Source organism: Fusarium sambucinum, chromosome I (genome assembly GCF_050947815.1).
Source record: "Fusarium sambucinum isolate potato_lamoka chromosome I, whole genome shotgun sequence".
NCBI classification, from domain to species: domain Eukaryota; kingdom Fungi; phylum Ascomycota; class Sordariomycetes; order Hypocreales; family Nectriaceae; genus Fusarium; species Fusarium sambucinum.
Window position 1 is genome coordinate 6,977,380 of NC_139294.1, and position 14,092 is coordinate 6,991,471.

At 48.2% G+C, this 14,092-nt stretch overlaps 6 protein-coding genes across 6 annotated transcripts; 2 read left to right on the top strand and 4 right to left on the bottom strand.

The window, feature by feature from the left end:
- Positions 1 to 1,299: 1,299 nt before the first annotated feature.
- FSST1_004953 (lysophospholipase catalytic domain-containing protein) lies at positions 1,300 to 3,391 on the top strand (the record flags this gene model as incomplete). The annotated part of the gene is made up of 2 exons (XM_083231181.1): positions 1,300 to 1,375; positions 1,518 to 3,391. 2 exons carry the CDS (start codon positions 1,300 to 1,302, stop codon positions 3,389 to 3,391), a joined length of 1,950 nt encoding a protein of 649 aa, XP_083088383.1.
- A 585-nt stretch (positions 3,392 to 3,976) lies between these two features.
- On the bottom strand, positions 3,977 to 5,457 carry FSST1_004954 (uncharacterized protein; the record flags this gene model as incomplete). Its single annotated transcript, XM_083231182.1, has 3 exons — positions 3,977 to 4,521; positions 4,569 to 4,957; positions 5,009 to 5,457. The coding sequence occupies 3 exons, from the start codon at positions 5,455 to 5,457 to the stop codon at positions 3,977 to 3,979; spliced, it is 1,383 nt and encodes a 460-aa protein (XP_083088384.1).
- A 96-nt stretch (positions 5,458 to 5,553) lies between these two features.
- Positions 5,554 to 5,892, bottom strand: FSST1_004955 (uncharacterized protein; the record flags this gene model as incomplete). Its single annotated transcript, XM_083231183.1, has 1 exon — positions 5,554 to 5,892. One exon carries the CDS (start codon positions 5,890 to 5,892, stop codon positions 5,554 to 5,556), a length of 339 nt encoding a protein of 112 aa, XP_083088385.1.
- A 328-nt stretch (positions 5,893 to 6,220) lies between these two features.
- On the bottom strand, positions 6,221 to 7,360 carry FSST1_004956 (uncharacterized protein; the record flags this gene model as incomplete). Its single annotated transcript, XM_083231184.1, has 2 exons — positions 6,221 to 7,268; positions 7,320 to 7,360. The coding sequence occupies 2 exons, from the start codon at positions 7,358 to 7,360 to the stop codon at positions 6,221 to 6,223; spliced, it is 1,089 nt and encodes a 362-aa protein (XP_083088386.1).
- A 4,059-nt stretch (positions 7,361 to 11,419) lies between these two features.
- FSST1_004957 (CFEM domain-containing protein) lies at positions 11,420 to 12,051 on the top strand (the record flags this gene model as incomplete). Its single annotated transcript, XM_083231185.1, has 2 exons — positions 11,420 to 11,642; positions 11,699 to 12,051. The coding sequence occupies 2 exons, from the start codon at positions 11,420 to 11,422 to the stop codon at positions 12,049 to 12,051; spliced, it is 576 nt and encodes a 191-aa protein (XP_083088387.1).
- An 874-nt stretch (positions 12,052 to 12,925) lies between these two features.
- FSST1_004958 (bifunctional triacylglycerol lipase/ester hydrolase) lies at positions 12,926 to 13,923 on the bottom strand (the record flags this gene model as incomplete). Its single annotated transcript, XM_083231186.1, has 2 exons — positions 12,926 to 12,996; positions 13,044 to 13,923. 2 exons carry the CDS (start codon positions 13,921 to 13,923, stop codon positions 12,926 to 12,928), a joined length of 951 nt encoding a protein of 316 aa, XP_083088388.1.
- Between the last annotated feature and the right edge of the window lie 169 nt (positions 13,924 to 14,092).

A 14,092-nucleotide genomic window follows, 5' to 3' on the forward strand; every position in this document is an offset into this window, starting at 1 on the left:
AGATGTGTTGTTCAACTTGTACAATGTGTATCTAAGCGCCCTTTGGATGAATCTCTGTGTGTGTGAATTGCATGACAACAAGACGTCACAAGAGCCGCCAAGCCGTCTTGGCTTTGGAAATTTGAGCTTGGGGCATTCCCTTTAATTTCTCTAGGCAGGGGTGATCGTTCTACGAAAGACAGCTAGAAGATTTAACCCCGAGACTTTATTGGCCAGTGCTTGATCTTGATGGAAATATCGTTTGGCGTTTTATGTTCCGCGGATCTTAATACTCAGCCTTTGACGATCTCGTAACGAAATATCCAGAATAGGAGATCCCTGGCTGAGGTGAGGTCATTCCATCCCGAGGCTCAGCTCAGCTCAGCGGGCATCCATAATCCCCTAGGGTGCAATAGCGGGTGTACCTGGAACGGTTTGGAATCTTGTGAGTGGCTGGTTCGGGTGCAGGGGCTTATTTTATTCTGGGGGCCCCGTAGCGGACTCTACCTGTCACTTGTTGGACTAACAAAAGCTATTGTTGGACAGCAAAAGGTCATGCATGTTACAAGACGATAACGTACGAGCATCAACGTTCAATTGCAGTTCAAAAGATTCAACTGAGCTTATCTGCAACTATAAGCATCTGCAGTGTAACTCTAAATCATAGCACAAAAGTCATACAGCCTGTACCATTGCATCAGACCGGTACACCTCAGAGAGGCGGCGCAGGGCTGGGCAAGGCTTGGCAGCAAAGTAAGAGAGGGACTTTGGGCGCTGGTAAGAAAATGGTGCGTTCGGTGGCTGCTGATACTAGAAATAGGAATGGAGAGAAAGGGATTAGTTGTTATTTATACAGTCACTTGCTCAATTGTTTTGACATTTATGTACTCGTCTCCAACTAACAAGTGCCAAAAGTAAAGCAAAGCACGGATAAACCGTTTCCAATCAAACTCTCACCCCACATCGAATCCTTCCCTCTTACAAGCAACCCTCGCGTGCTTCTTGGACTTCATTTTATTATTCCCTTTATTTTTCGTTTCATTCTTCTTTGAAAGGGATTCCTCTCATTCTTTTTCGTTTCGTACTATATCGCATTTCTTTTTATTTCCCCTTTGCCACTTGGACGCATTCGACTTTGAAACACCCGCTTTGTCTTATTTCGCAACATCTTCGCCGATCGCATAACCATTCTCGAGCCAATTTATCGACGACAATTCCAATTCGACTTGTCCACTTCGTTCCTTCTGGTGTCTTTACAAACTCTTCTTAGCTTACCGTTTTCTCATCGCTCTTTTTATCTTGCCCGAGGCCTCAATTAGTATGGCCATCACTTCGGGCCTCGCCCTTTTGCTGGCTGCCAGTGCCGCCCTGCAGCCCGTTGCTGCCAGACCATCCAGTAAGTCGACACTTTATGCAATCGCGCGCGCTCGCACATTCCATGATTGCATTTTGAGGCGCATGGAGGTCGTTGTGCTGTGGTCGCATTTCTTACCAAATTTACGGGTCCCGAATCGAGGCTAATCGCAACCTAATCGCAGTTGACGACGCCTTTGTCGCCATCTCCAACTCAGATTTCACTCCCCAATCTGTGTCAAAACGAGGCACTCCCCAAGCCCCCGATGGTTATGTTCCCGCCGAAGTCGACTGCCCGAGCACGCGCCCGACCATTCGAAATGGCTCTTCCATCTCGAGCATGGAGCGTGACTGGATTCCCAAGCGCCGAAACGAGACCATCTCCCCTATCCGAGATCTTTTGAAACGAATTGCGATCCCTGGTTTCAATAGCGAAGAGTACCTTAAGGATGTGGAGACCAACGCTACGGCTCTGCCAAATATTGGTCTCGCCGTCTCTGGCGGTGGTTATCGTGCCATGTTGTGTGGTGCTGGTGCGCTGGCGGCTTGGGATATTCGCTCCGACGGCAGCGACAAGAATGGAAACCTCGGTGGTCTTTTGCAGAGTGCAACATATCTCTCAGGTCTTTCCGGTGGTGGATGGCTCGTCGGTAGTCTGATGATGAACAACTTTACTTCTGTGCAAGACAGCGTGCAATATCCTGGTCTTTGGCAGTTGGAGAACTCGATTCTGGAAGGCCCTGAGCGATACTCGCTGGTACAATACTACAACACAATCTTCGACGCCGTATCAGATAAGAAGGATGCCGGCTACGAACGATCTCTTACTGATTACTGGGGCCGCATGCTGTCATATCAGCTCATCAACGCCACAGATGGTGGCCCTTCCTACACATGGTCTTCCATCGCCGACGATCCCGACTTCTCTGAGGGCAAGGCCCCTATGCCCCTCATTGTCGCTGACGGTCGCGCACCCAACGAGAAGATTATCTCGCTCAACGCGACCAACTTTGAGTTTACTCCTTGGGAGCTTGGCTCTTACGACCCCGTTCTTGAGGGCTTTGTTCCCCTCAAGTACGTCGGTTCAGAGTTCGACAAAGGAAAGCTACCCAAGGACAAGTCCTGCATTGCTGGCTTCGACAACGCCGGTTTCGTCATGGGAACATCTAGCAGTCTTTTTAACCAAATTGTTCTGTACCTGAACGAGGACGACAGCAACTACGTCCCCGATGGTGTCCCCAGAATTGCCCTCGAGGCTGTATCCGCCGTCTTCAGCGCTATTGGCAATGAGAACAACGATATCGCTGACTGGACCCCTAACCCCTTCTATGGCTGGAACCCTGAGGAGAATCTGAGTGCCGAATCTGAGCGTCTCACTCTCGTCGACGGTGGTGAGGATCTTCAGAACATCCCTTATTACCCTCACCTCCGAAAGGACCGTGAGGTTGACGTTGTCTTCTCTTTCGACTCCTCGGCCGACACCGAATTCAGTTGGCCCGACGGTGCATCTCCCATCGCCACCTACGAGCGCTCTCTTACCGACATCGCAAAGGGCTCATCATTCCCCCCTGTCCCCGACAAGAACACCTTCCTCAACCTGGGCCTCAACACCCGCCCAACCTTCTTCGGCTGCAACGCCACCAACATGACCGAGCCCACTCCTCTCATCGTTTACATTCCTAACTACCCCTACGTCTACTCCTCCAACATCTCCACCTTCCAGATGAGTATAAACTCCTCCGAGCTCTCCGCCATCATCGAAAACGGTTACGCTGTCGCCACCATGCTTAACGGCACCCGCGACGAGAACTGGCCCGTCTGTGTTGGTTGCGCCATGCTCTCTCGCAGTTTCGACCGCACAAACACTACCGTGCCCGACAAGTGTCAGGAGTGCTTCACAAACTACTGCTGGAATGGCACCATCGACAGCAGTGATCCCGGCGTCTACGACCCTCAGTACATCGGCGACCAAATTCATATTGAGAGTTCTGCGACAAAGATGGCCAGCAGCGCCTTCGTCGCTATCGCAGCCGCTGCAGGATTCATCCTAGCCATTTGAACCTGAAAAATAAGAAAAGAAGAAGAAAAGGTTTTGCACATACGGGAAGAATATACATATATATATACCACGTATTGGAGTTGTTGATTTTTACTTCATTTATTCATTTTGAAGCATGTTCTTGAGGAAATGCATTGCGAGGGGGATATATCTCGGTTGAATAGACGATGAGTCTGAGGCTCATCTTTTTCTTACTTGCTATACTTGAATTGGAAGGGTTGCACGGTTTGCTCTTTAGGATACCTACTCAGTACTATGGTCAATCTAAATGATTTCGCGCCCAATGTTTTTGTACGATAGTGAAGTCATGATCCTGATAATCTCACTTTGATCCAAACCCAAAAACGGTCTCTCGGTAAGCTGCGACACAGGACAACGTCTTCAACGACATGTATATTCATTTAGTCATATGGCTCGAACTACTTCTTAGCCAGTGTCTTGACTCTATCCGCACGGCATTAGAAACGTTAGTCTATTGCTGTTCAAGAGACTTCGTGACTTAGTTTATGCTGTTCTGACTGGACTTTCAGGTGGTTCATTCCTACATATCAAGGCTCAGGGGTTAACTCTTCTATTAATTTTTATCTAGAAGTCTGCAGGCTCGGTGTTTCTGGATGAAATCGTTGTTGAAACCTCTTCATAAGGTGACTCCGTTCGGCTGGCCCGAGGAGAGCCCTCGTCATAAGGTGACTCCGTTCGGCCAACCTGAGGAGAGCCCTTGCCATAACCAATATTGTAGCTGTGCTCTCGTATACTACTGTTCGGCACTCCATTGTACCAATGCATCCGTACAATGTCGTTTGGTTCGTTCAATAGTTCGTCAATCTCCCGAGCGATACCGAGTGACCATGCGTATGTATTCATCCCTCTCTTGAAAGCCTTCCACATACAATCAATCTCGCTAAGTATTGTCAGCCCAGAAGCACCGACAAGTCCAATTAGAAAACATAAGCAGAGCCTCTTCAACCCTGCCAAGCTCTTCCAGTCAATGTTGATGAATAAAGGGACTGTAAGCAACATCACTCTTGCAATAGTTTTCAATACCCATAGGAAAGCACGAGGTACTGCATCGGTGTAAGAATAGACCAGGCACTCGCGACCTGATATAGCCATGACATCGATGTTCTCGCCTGTTGTAGTGAGAATCATGATCTCTGCCAAGGGGGTGATCACTTACGGATGAAGGGGGACCTAAGCATATCCAATTGGCCTCCATCAACCAAATTTTCGAGAGTCATGCGAATCTTGGTAATGGCCCGTTGAGCAGCCAAAGACGGGGAGTCGTTCTTTGTGCGCGAAGTACGGAACTCCATTTCCATTTCTAATGAGAACATCTCAAAGAAACGGGTTCGCTCGATATCAACATTCTTTTCCATCGGATATTGAGATGTTTGGCCCAGTTGTGACGAAGACTGCGACGAATAATGCTGTTGTGTGATGGGGTGTATTTCTGCGAGCCGAAGAGCAGCCTCTTCACAGCGTCTGTCAACATCTACGTAACGTTTGTTGTCTAGTCCCTGGTGCAATAGGCAGACTGGATATGCCGTTAATAGTGCGAGGCATTTGCTAAAGATAGTTAATCACCAAGACTTTAAGCTGACAGACAAGAGAACTCACAAAACACGGCGCTGCAACAACTTCTGATGATTTTCATATTCGGATTGACCAATCGTCGGGTCTTTGGTATTCTGAGGATCAACGATGTGCGTGCTTTTGAGAAGTGCTGTTGCTATCGTGGTGGCTGTATGCCCTACACGTTCCATTCCGACTCGTGCTCCTCGCAAACTGAGAAGTTTTAGCTTCATTTTCGACGTTACGATGGGGAGGGTTGCAGACGTGATGAGGCCCTGAGCCATTAAAAAGGCTGAACCAATAATACAGATTTCAAAGAAGAAAGGAAGAACCCTGGCACGAGTTTTGGCGTCCATAGGTCCGGGGGCGATCCTCCCGTTTTCATATGCTCCCTTCAAATCAGAGGCAATACCGTATGGCGAAGACCTGCGTAAAGGCATCTCCCTCGATTTTTGGCCTGTATGTTCGATTGCACCTGAAATCACTCGAGCCATAATGAACGATATGATCATAGAGCAAACAAACACCACGAGAAAGCGAACGAAAAAGCGAAAGGCAAAGCCTAGAGGATTCCTAGTGCGCCCAAGTTCCTAATTGATGTACTTGGAACCGTCTGGGTGGGCGAATTTTCCCTCGATTCGATAGTGTTCGCTGTCATCATTCTGGGGTAGACAAAGTTGGATGAAAAGCCTGAGCCATCTGGGCCTGATCCAGTTGGTTTTCTGGAGATACCACTCTCTCTGGTATCGCTGCGGAGTGTCGTATCCTTGCTCAAGATCGACCAACTCAGAGAAGCTACGCTTGTGGCATGGAGCCCGGGTAGGTGGGGGAACTCGTCGAAAAGCAGTTGGCAAAGGCGACTCAGAGGTGTCTTTGGGGAAGAACCGCCTCGATAAATACCGGGGAAGTCTCGTACGGCTTCTCGTCATCGTGGGCGAGACAGGCGGTATATGGAGAAGTAAATGATTGATGTGTATGTAATGTTGCTTTTAATAATGAGAACGTCTGGGCGACGATGAGTTTGCAGATAAAGAAGACTCAAAAATACGGGGATGGAATATTGGAAGTTGATCTTTGCCCTGGCCTCCTTTCTTCAACGATGTCGATAGGACGTCATAAAGCAATATTTGAGGAAAGCACAGCAGGGCACGCCGCGGAGAATATGCTCCGTGACAACAGGACAATAGAAGGTGCGCAGTGTACACTTTACTTTTTATTGTTCATTAAATTCATTATATCTTAAGTGCCCTAAAGGCTTCATGCAAAAGTGACGTCCTTGCCAGTCTTAGCACTTTCGAAAACACCCTCAATGATCTGCAAAACATCTCGGGCCTCGCTAGCCTTGACAGGTACATCCTCTTCCTTTCCGGTCTCGACAGCTTTGGCGAGCTGGGCATAGAAAGCCTTGTAAGTAGGAACCTCAATTGAGGAGAGAGGTTGCTCCTTGGCATTCTCCTTCTCGTCAACAACAATCAATTTGTATCGTGTGGGGTCCTCCTTTCCGAAACCCTCGTCGGTAGCCTTTGTGCCAGCCTTGAGCGCATCTTCTTGCGTGTCAAGGCCCAGCTTGCGGAAGCTGCCCTTTGTGCCACGGACCCAGAAGCGAGGCTGCTCAAGCTCGGCACTAAGGACGCTGATGCGGATGTTGACGATGAGGCCATCAGGGTAGGTCAGTTCAGCTGAGACACCGTCGGGGTTCTCAAAGTCGAACTTGCCGCTGCGCTGGGATAGGAGACGACCGTGGACAGACTGAGGCTTGCCGAATAAGATATAAGCCTGATCAATGAGATGGGTTCCCAAATCAAAAAGGGCACTGCCTCCCTGAGAAATAGGCAAATCCAACTTCCAGTTCTTGGAGGGGACCATTCGGTAGCGGTCAAAGTGGTTGTCAAATTGGAAGATACGGCCCAGTGTACCCTCAGAGATGAGCTTCTTGAGAGTGACAAAGTCAGAGTCCCATCGTCGGTTCTGGTAAACAATGAGGAGCTTGCCGTTCTGCTTGGCAATCTCGATGAGCTTGTCGGCCTCAGCAGAGGTGGGCACGAAAGGCTTCTCGGTCAAGACATGCTTTCCGGCTTCGAGAGCAGCCTTTGTGAGTTCAAAGTGGTTGTTGGGGGGAGTGCTGATGATGATCAGCTCGACATCGGAGTCGGCAAATAGTTGCTTGTAGTCTGTGTAGTGCTTGATGTCGGGGTAGTCAGCAGGTGCTGAGTTACCCTCCTTGGGAGATCGCTGGACGATGGCATGCAGCTTGAACTGAGGAGTCTGGGTGAGGAAGGGAATGTGGAAGATTTTGGCGGACATGCTATTTGAGTCAGCTGATTGAAGTGGTAAGATGTCATGATTATGAACTTACCCATATCCCACGACGCCCACGTTGAATGTCTTTCCGCTCATTTTGACTGTATTTGGATGGTGTAATACTTGGAGATGATGAACAATATTACAAGTGGGATACTCTTTACTTTATAAACGATCGATGAAGAACATTCATGAACTAGATATTTCTCCAAACTGTCGAATGGTTCCGTCATGGTGCGGAGTTACTCCCCACGGTTACTTGCCAAGCTATTCTTGGAGGCTCTGGAGAACTCCGAGCTATACGGTTGGTTCATGGTCTCTGAATAAAGTGGATTTGACCGAGAAGTCGGGGACGTTTGGGGAAGAGTGAGAAGGTCCAAGCGAGAGAGCCTCAACTATTTAGTCAAGTTTTGACATATTTTGGATTACAAAACATGTTAATCCCTTTCAATATGAGATATTTGCATGACAGAAGACACGAGAAGAGAAATTTTACTTTCTTGGTGAGGGATATTGGTTGGTTGCGGAAGTTCCTGTTTGGGAAAGGTATGTGAGATGTTGAAAGACTGCAATAAGTCTATATCTCTTGATAAGCTCAAGTTATCGATACGACAAGCCGAGATAAACTCCCGATCTAACTGGTTGCAAAGGCCGATGGTTCGGCGCCGTGACCGGGCATTTTGGGTCTCAGACTCGGGGGTGGATCCCGGACAATCGCTGCGACACCCGGGCAGTCGATCAAGACTATGATACAAGTCGAGATGAGGGTTCAATGAGATTCAGGGACATAACTCCCAGTAGCACGTGTTACTGATTGACTGCGTGCCATCATTGAGGTGTATTCTTGGTTTGGCATCCATCAACCCCAAGATAGGTCGGTGTCTTCTTGAACAGCCTTGGCTGATGTACGCCAACCTCCAAAGGCCGACTCATTCACTACATAGCATTACATCAACGCCCGGAAATACTTGTATTCAACATCTGGTATCTCCAGTACAACCAGCCAAGATCTTGGCCAGGAATCTTGCTTAACATCTGCGTCACATCATGTTTCATAGACCCTTCTCGAACAGGGGCACACAAGACTGGTACGGTCAGTACGTCACACTAGAGATCTATCCGTGATCTTGGTTAAGAGACAAAGCCGTTGAAGTTTCTGTCGCAAAGCAATTCTTGGAACGGCTACAATGACGTTGTTGTCAACGGTCAAGCGCCAAGAGACAGGGGTTCCCTTGGCAGAGAATGTGGGATGGTGAACTGTAATGATTGGTGGTAATTTCAGGGTTGAATATGTAGGAAAGCTGGCGGATCAAGGAAACATGGGACTTTGTCGTTGCCGGTAGGATTCAGAGTCTTCTGTACGGCACTTCAGTATCGGAGATTACAACACTGTCTTGCTTTGACTCTAGAGGCAGCTGAAGGTAGATCCCATCATATGCTTCATCTCTCACCCTCGGTCTAATAATTAACAATTTGCCCAACCTTCCCTTTTCTACGGTCGGTAGTGCCGCGAGTTTGAAAGTGTGTGTGAACGCAAATTGGCCCTGTATGCAAGCCCGAGCTGAGATGGTTGCATTGAACCTGGCCTTTTTGTTCTCTCCGGCCTTTGAGGCTATTTTAATCCTAGACCTGGCAGCTAAAATTTGACATGGCGAAAAACGTTGGTCCTTACCTACCCTACTGCTCTGCTGTGCCAGACAAGTACATTCCGTACCTTGCAATAAAGCCTCATCTCGGAGGAATGTGTGTCTTTTCGTCATTAATCTCTTTCATGGTTGCATATTGTGTGTGGTATATAATTGAGCACCTATGCATAATGAAATTCACTTGCATTAATTTCAAGATGGATCGTGTTCTCGTAAAGGTTATGCCATGCATTGCATCTCAGCTCATACATATTTATTGCAAAACACCAAAAATGTCACATCTTGAGATGGGTTCTTTGTTGTTGAACAAAAAAGCAGACAGAAAACAGGAACCCTGTTTCGCTAGTAACGTTTGCCAAGTCGGCAACGGCGGATAGGCGATGCGATGGAAGACCCCTTGTCTTCTCCCCCATCTCATCAGTCGATTTCAACTCCTCCTGGAGAGATCCCCTAGCAACAGTTATGTTGGTCCAGCTAGGCTCAGATCAGAGAAGAGCAAGCAATAAACAGTGCCGCAGGACATGTGGGTTCCTCTCCCTTACTATTTTTCCCATGTGAGTCCTCGGCGTGGCGGTCGAGAACAAGCGGCTGTTGAGTAGGTAATAATGCATTTGTCCATGGTAGGAAGGCAGTCAGTCTCGATCCCTGACAAGTGACAGGGTCTTTTATTCCCGTTGTGGGTGTCACTACCGGGGTTATTTGTTTCTGATGGTGGAGGCGTACAGACAGAGAAGATGCGGGGGGAGGTTGGCGCCATTAACCAAAAGTAGCCAAGTTTTACAGTGAGATGAGGAAGAAGTTCTCTTTGCGGTTCAGATCATAATAACACATGAAATGAATAGAGAAGAAAAGTCAGATGTTCGGAATAATGCTGCATCCATGACAGCATCCAAACTTTGAGACTCTACCCTTTGGAGTCAAGTCTATTCACCATCCGACTTCAATTCAAGCCGATCTCAATATTCAGCATCGAATCAAAAACTAGCAACCTTTGTGTCTGTTCTGTTCCTGCATTTTCGACGTACCATTCCATTTCCTAGCTGTAGTGGTTGGTATGCTGTAACTCCCTCATTAAACTTTATAGAACTTGTTTTTCCATTCAACTCACCAACGTTTGACACTGGCTCTAGTCCATTGTGTTCCGTCCATTGGCCCTCGGGGTTCTAAAATAAAAAAAAGCCCATGGGATTAATAGAACCTTGCCTGTCAGCATGTGACCCAATCCAGGACAAGTCCCGGAGGGTATCCGTACTCCAAATCTTGTTTTTCAGTAACCAAGTAGATAGTCCATTACAATCGAGTCACGTTTCTTTTAGAGATCCATAACTATTAATCGATATCTTCAGCTAACAAGAGGGAACCAATATTCAATATCCCGAAGTGGACCATTCTATGTGTGCTCTGACCTTCGGATACTGATGGGTCAAGCTTCGACTGGGCATCAGGTGGAAACAGGTATCGGATAAACCCCATCGATCGGACCTTTAATCCAGTGATTGCCTCTAGAACATCTGTGCTCATTGCTAACAAGTCAAGGGGTTTCAGTTAAATGGATTGGACATGGTGACTTTTTCTGCGGTAGTTGCGTCTAGTAAAACCAAGTATCCATTTAGCTTTGACATCTAGCAGCAGCCCCTTTCGTTAGTGAACCCTCTGTACCTGATCTAGGGAATTATCAAGTGGGCTTCTAAAAGAATCAATCCAGTCATTAAAGAATTGTCTCTCTCAATTTCTACATTCTTGAATCAACTGGATATGCCGAGCTGTTACTGTAGAGCAGTCTCTGTGTCTGTACAGGCCTGTGCTTGCTTCAACTTCGCTCTCTCCGCATCCCCCAGACTTTTTCCTCCTCATCCGAGTCCCCCTCGTCGATCTACTCGGATGTGTGTATCGAATTCGGTAATCGACCCCGTTGGCCTCGTTACTTGAAAGGAATAGGTAGACAGGCCAGAAACGTACGTAGTTGCTGTTCAATCATTTACATGCACTTGGGCCTTTTGTTAATAGCCACCCCCTCTTTATACTGGGTTTCCCTGCTGCTCTTCTTATCTCCTATTGGTTACGAGTCTTCTCCGAGCTAGTCTGGCCCGGCTCGTCGCATGCCACTAACCTGATACCCTGGGGGACTGGCCTGACCTGACCACTTTTCTATACTCCACCCACACTTGGTTAGTTTACATGGATGGCAATAGCTTCAGAATCAAGAACATGACGGATGTCCAAAGCAGTACATGCAGTTGTAGCTGCAGCTAAGAGAAGAGGCTGGTACCTCTCTCTGCCTCTTCCATGGAAATCGACCAACGGCTACCAAACCCGCACAGACACACACCCCTGTTGTACTTGATTCGACTTGTTGTTGACTAGAATCTATAAACTACATAAAGCCTCTTCTTCATCCATCTTCTCAAGTCTATTACCTTCCTCCTCATCCATTCGCTCTTACACTGCCTCTTACACTCGTTGTATCTCGCCTTTACAAACAAAAAAAAACACAAACAACACATTCAAAATGAAGTACTCCGTCGCTTTCGTTGCTCTCGCCGCTGTTGCCGCTCAGGCTCAGTCTCTTGCCGACGTTCCCAAGTGCGCCATTCCTTGCCTTGACAAGGCTATTGCCAGCGAGACCGACTGTGACAAGACCGACCTCGCCTGTGTCTGCAAGGACTTCAGCGCTGTCCGATCTGTCGCTACCTCTTGTGTCATTGACGAGTGTGGTACCGACGTTGCCATCAGTGAGTCCCCTTCTGTATCTTATAGTCTACATCATATACTAACCTATAACCTCAAGACGAGGTTCTCCCCGCTACCGAGGGTCTCTGCAAGAACCCTCCCAAGGAGTCTGAGGACAAGTCCACCGCTGCCGAGGAGGAGAAGCCTACCACCACCAAGGTCGTTGTCAGCACCAGCGTCGAGGTCAGCACCAGCGTCGAGGTCGTTGAGACTACCACCGCCGCCGCCGAGGAGGAGAAGCCCACCACCACTGTCGCTCCTATTGTTCCCACCACCGCTGCTGAGGAGCCCGTTGCCAGCACTCCCGCTGCTGCTACCCCTACCAAGGGCCCTGAGCAGGCCAACGGCGCTGCTGGCCTCACTGGTCTCGGTGCCATCGCCATGGCTGCTTTCGCTGCCCTTGCTCTGTAAAGGAGTTTAAGGAGCCAGCTTGTCAGTTATGAAAACCGATTCCTTAAGTAGTCAAACTGGACAGTCAATGTACATCTGGTGAGACGAACGGGGAAAGAGGCATTGTTTTTTTTTAAGTTGAAAGGACGATATTGATTATGTGTATGAGAATTGGAAACGCTATCAGGATTCGATTCACGGGTTAATAGTAATGGTCTTTGACCACAATGAATATAAGCGAATATACCAGTGACAATTACCTCGCCTGTCTCTTGTTTCTTGCAATTGAGTGCCTGGCTGCTTAGCAATGTCACGAATAAACAACAGACAGTACCTGATTGCAGATCGTGATGACACCACTTCGATCGTACTGAACTGTCATCGGCCGAGTAACCCAATGACTGAGCGGTTACTGGCCGCCACCTCCAACGTCTTCACACCCACGCTTCCTTCTCCAAATGGCTAGCCTCGCCTCCAGTGGTCGACGTCTGTTTATCTGCATTGAGAGCCGCTCCGTTTCTGGACCGCATCCCGAAAGGCCCTCTGTTGGCCCGCCAAGAGGCCATAACCCTTACGCGTCCGTCCCCGTCCCCCTCGATCTTTCATTTTGGCGCAGTGCGGGGGAACCGACAACCGATGTGACGCTGAAAATAGACCAGGGTGGAAAGCCAAAGTATTCTTGTGGCTGAAAAGTTAGTTTTCCTTTCGAGATCCAATAGAAGACGGCGTGTTATGCTTAAGTGGTGGCCATGTGTCTTGAATTCATCGTCAGCTTCGTATATGCAATCACGTCGCCAGTGCCCACAGTACACGTCTAATTATTGATCATTATCTCTGCTCTGAATCGCTGTGACGAGGCTTGAAAGATATGCCTTGAGCAAGAGAATCCTTGTTCTTATTCGTTTCTATGCCCATCAATTTCCTTAACCCACTCACATACTCTCCTTGCAACCTCCAGACTCGCATCTAAATCCGTTAGCAAATATCAGATCACCTCGGTGTATTTCACGTACCTTGTCTCGTGCAAAACGCATGTGGGAGATCCCCTTCATCAACCGCGATCCTTGACATATGCCCTCTCTTCTCCATAATGCCATTTCTCTCCGAATCATGAACCCAATGATCCTTCTTTGCATAAAACAAAAAGAACCTCGGCACTCCATTCTCCTCTCCAGCTGTAGCCCAAAGCTCATCACTCCATTTCTCCTCGCAGATCATCTCCAGCTCTGTCAGCCCCAAATGAACTGCCTGCAACACACCATCTCTGCTCTTAAGCCATCGCGCTGTGACGTCTGCGCTTGTGTGAGTGAAGCCCAAAAGACGTTGCACGACCCACGTCACGCTGGCTACGCTCAGTAAACCGAGGAGTAGCCGTGCGAGTAGCGACGCGACGGTGTCGAGAAAGGGAATGATGCGATGCAGCAATACAAACTGCACGCCGTTGGACGAACGAGCGAGGTGCGTCAGCGTAGGGAATAGAAGGAATCCATGCCGTAGCTTGAGATTGGGCGCTCTTTCTGGGTTATTCATGTGTCGATGGAATATCTCAACCGCGATATATGACCCAACAGAATGGCCCATGAGTATCACAAAGTTGTAATCCTCTCCCTTTGCCGCGATTTTGTCGTACATGCCTTCGACCTGTCCATCAAGACCCCAAGGTTTGTTATTTGAATTGAATGGCTCATGATCGTCGTCACTGAATCCGAGTAAGTTGGTACCATATATGTCGTACGCAGTGTTTTTCTCCATCTTATCCAGCAGACCTCGTAGGTTACTAAGGAAGTCGGTGTAGTACTCGATAAGCCCTGGATTCCCACAAATATAGTAAATGAGGGCCTTCTGTTCGGCACCTTTGGAGCGTTCTGATGGCAGCCATATTTGAGGGACCATGGTGTTTGGCCAATGTATGTGAGGTCCTTGAATTGAGGCTTTAGTGAGAGAGACAAAAGTATGGGTGGATGCGATTGCGTATTTTGAAGGACCCGAGCTACCCGGTAGCTTGTGATGATAGTTTTGACATTGTCGAAGCATCGCACATGAGTAATCATTTGGAATAGCC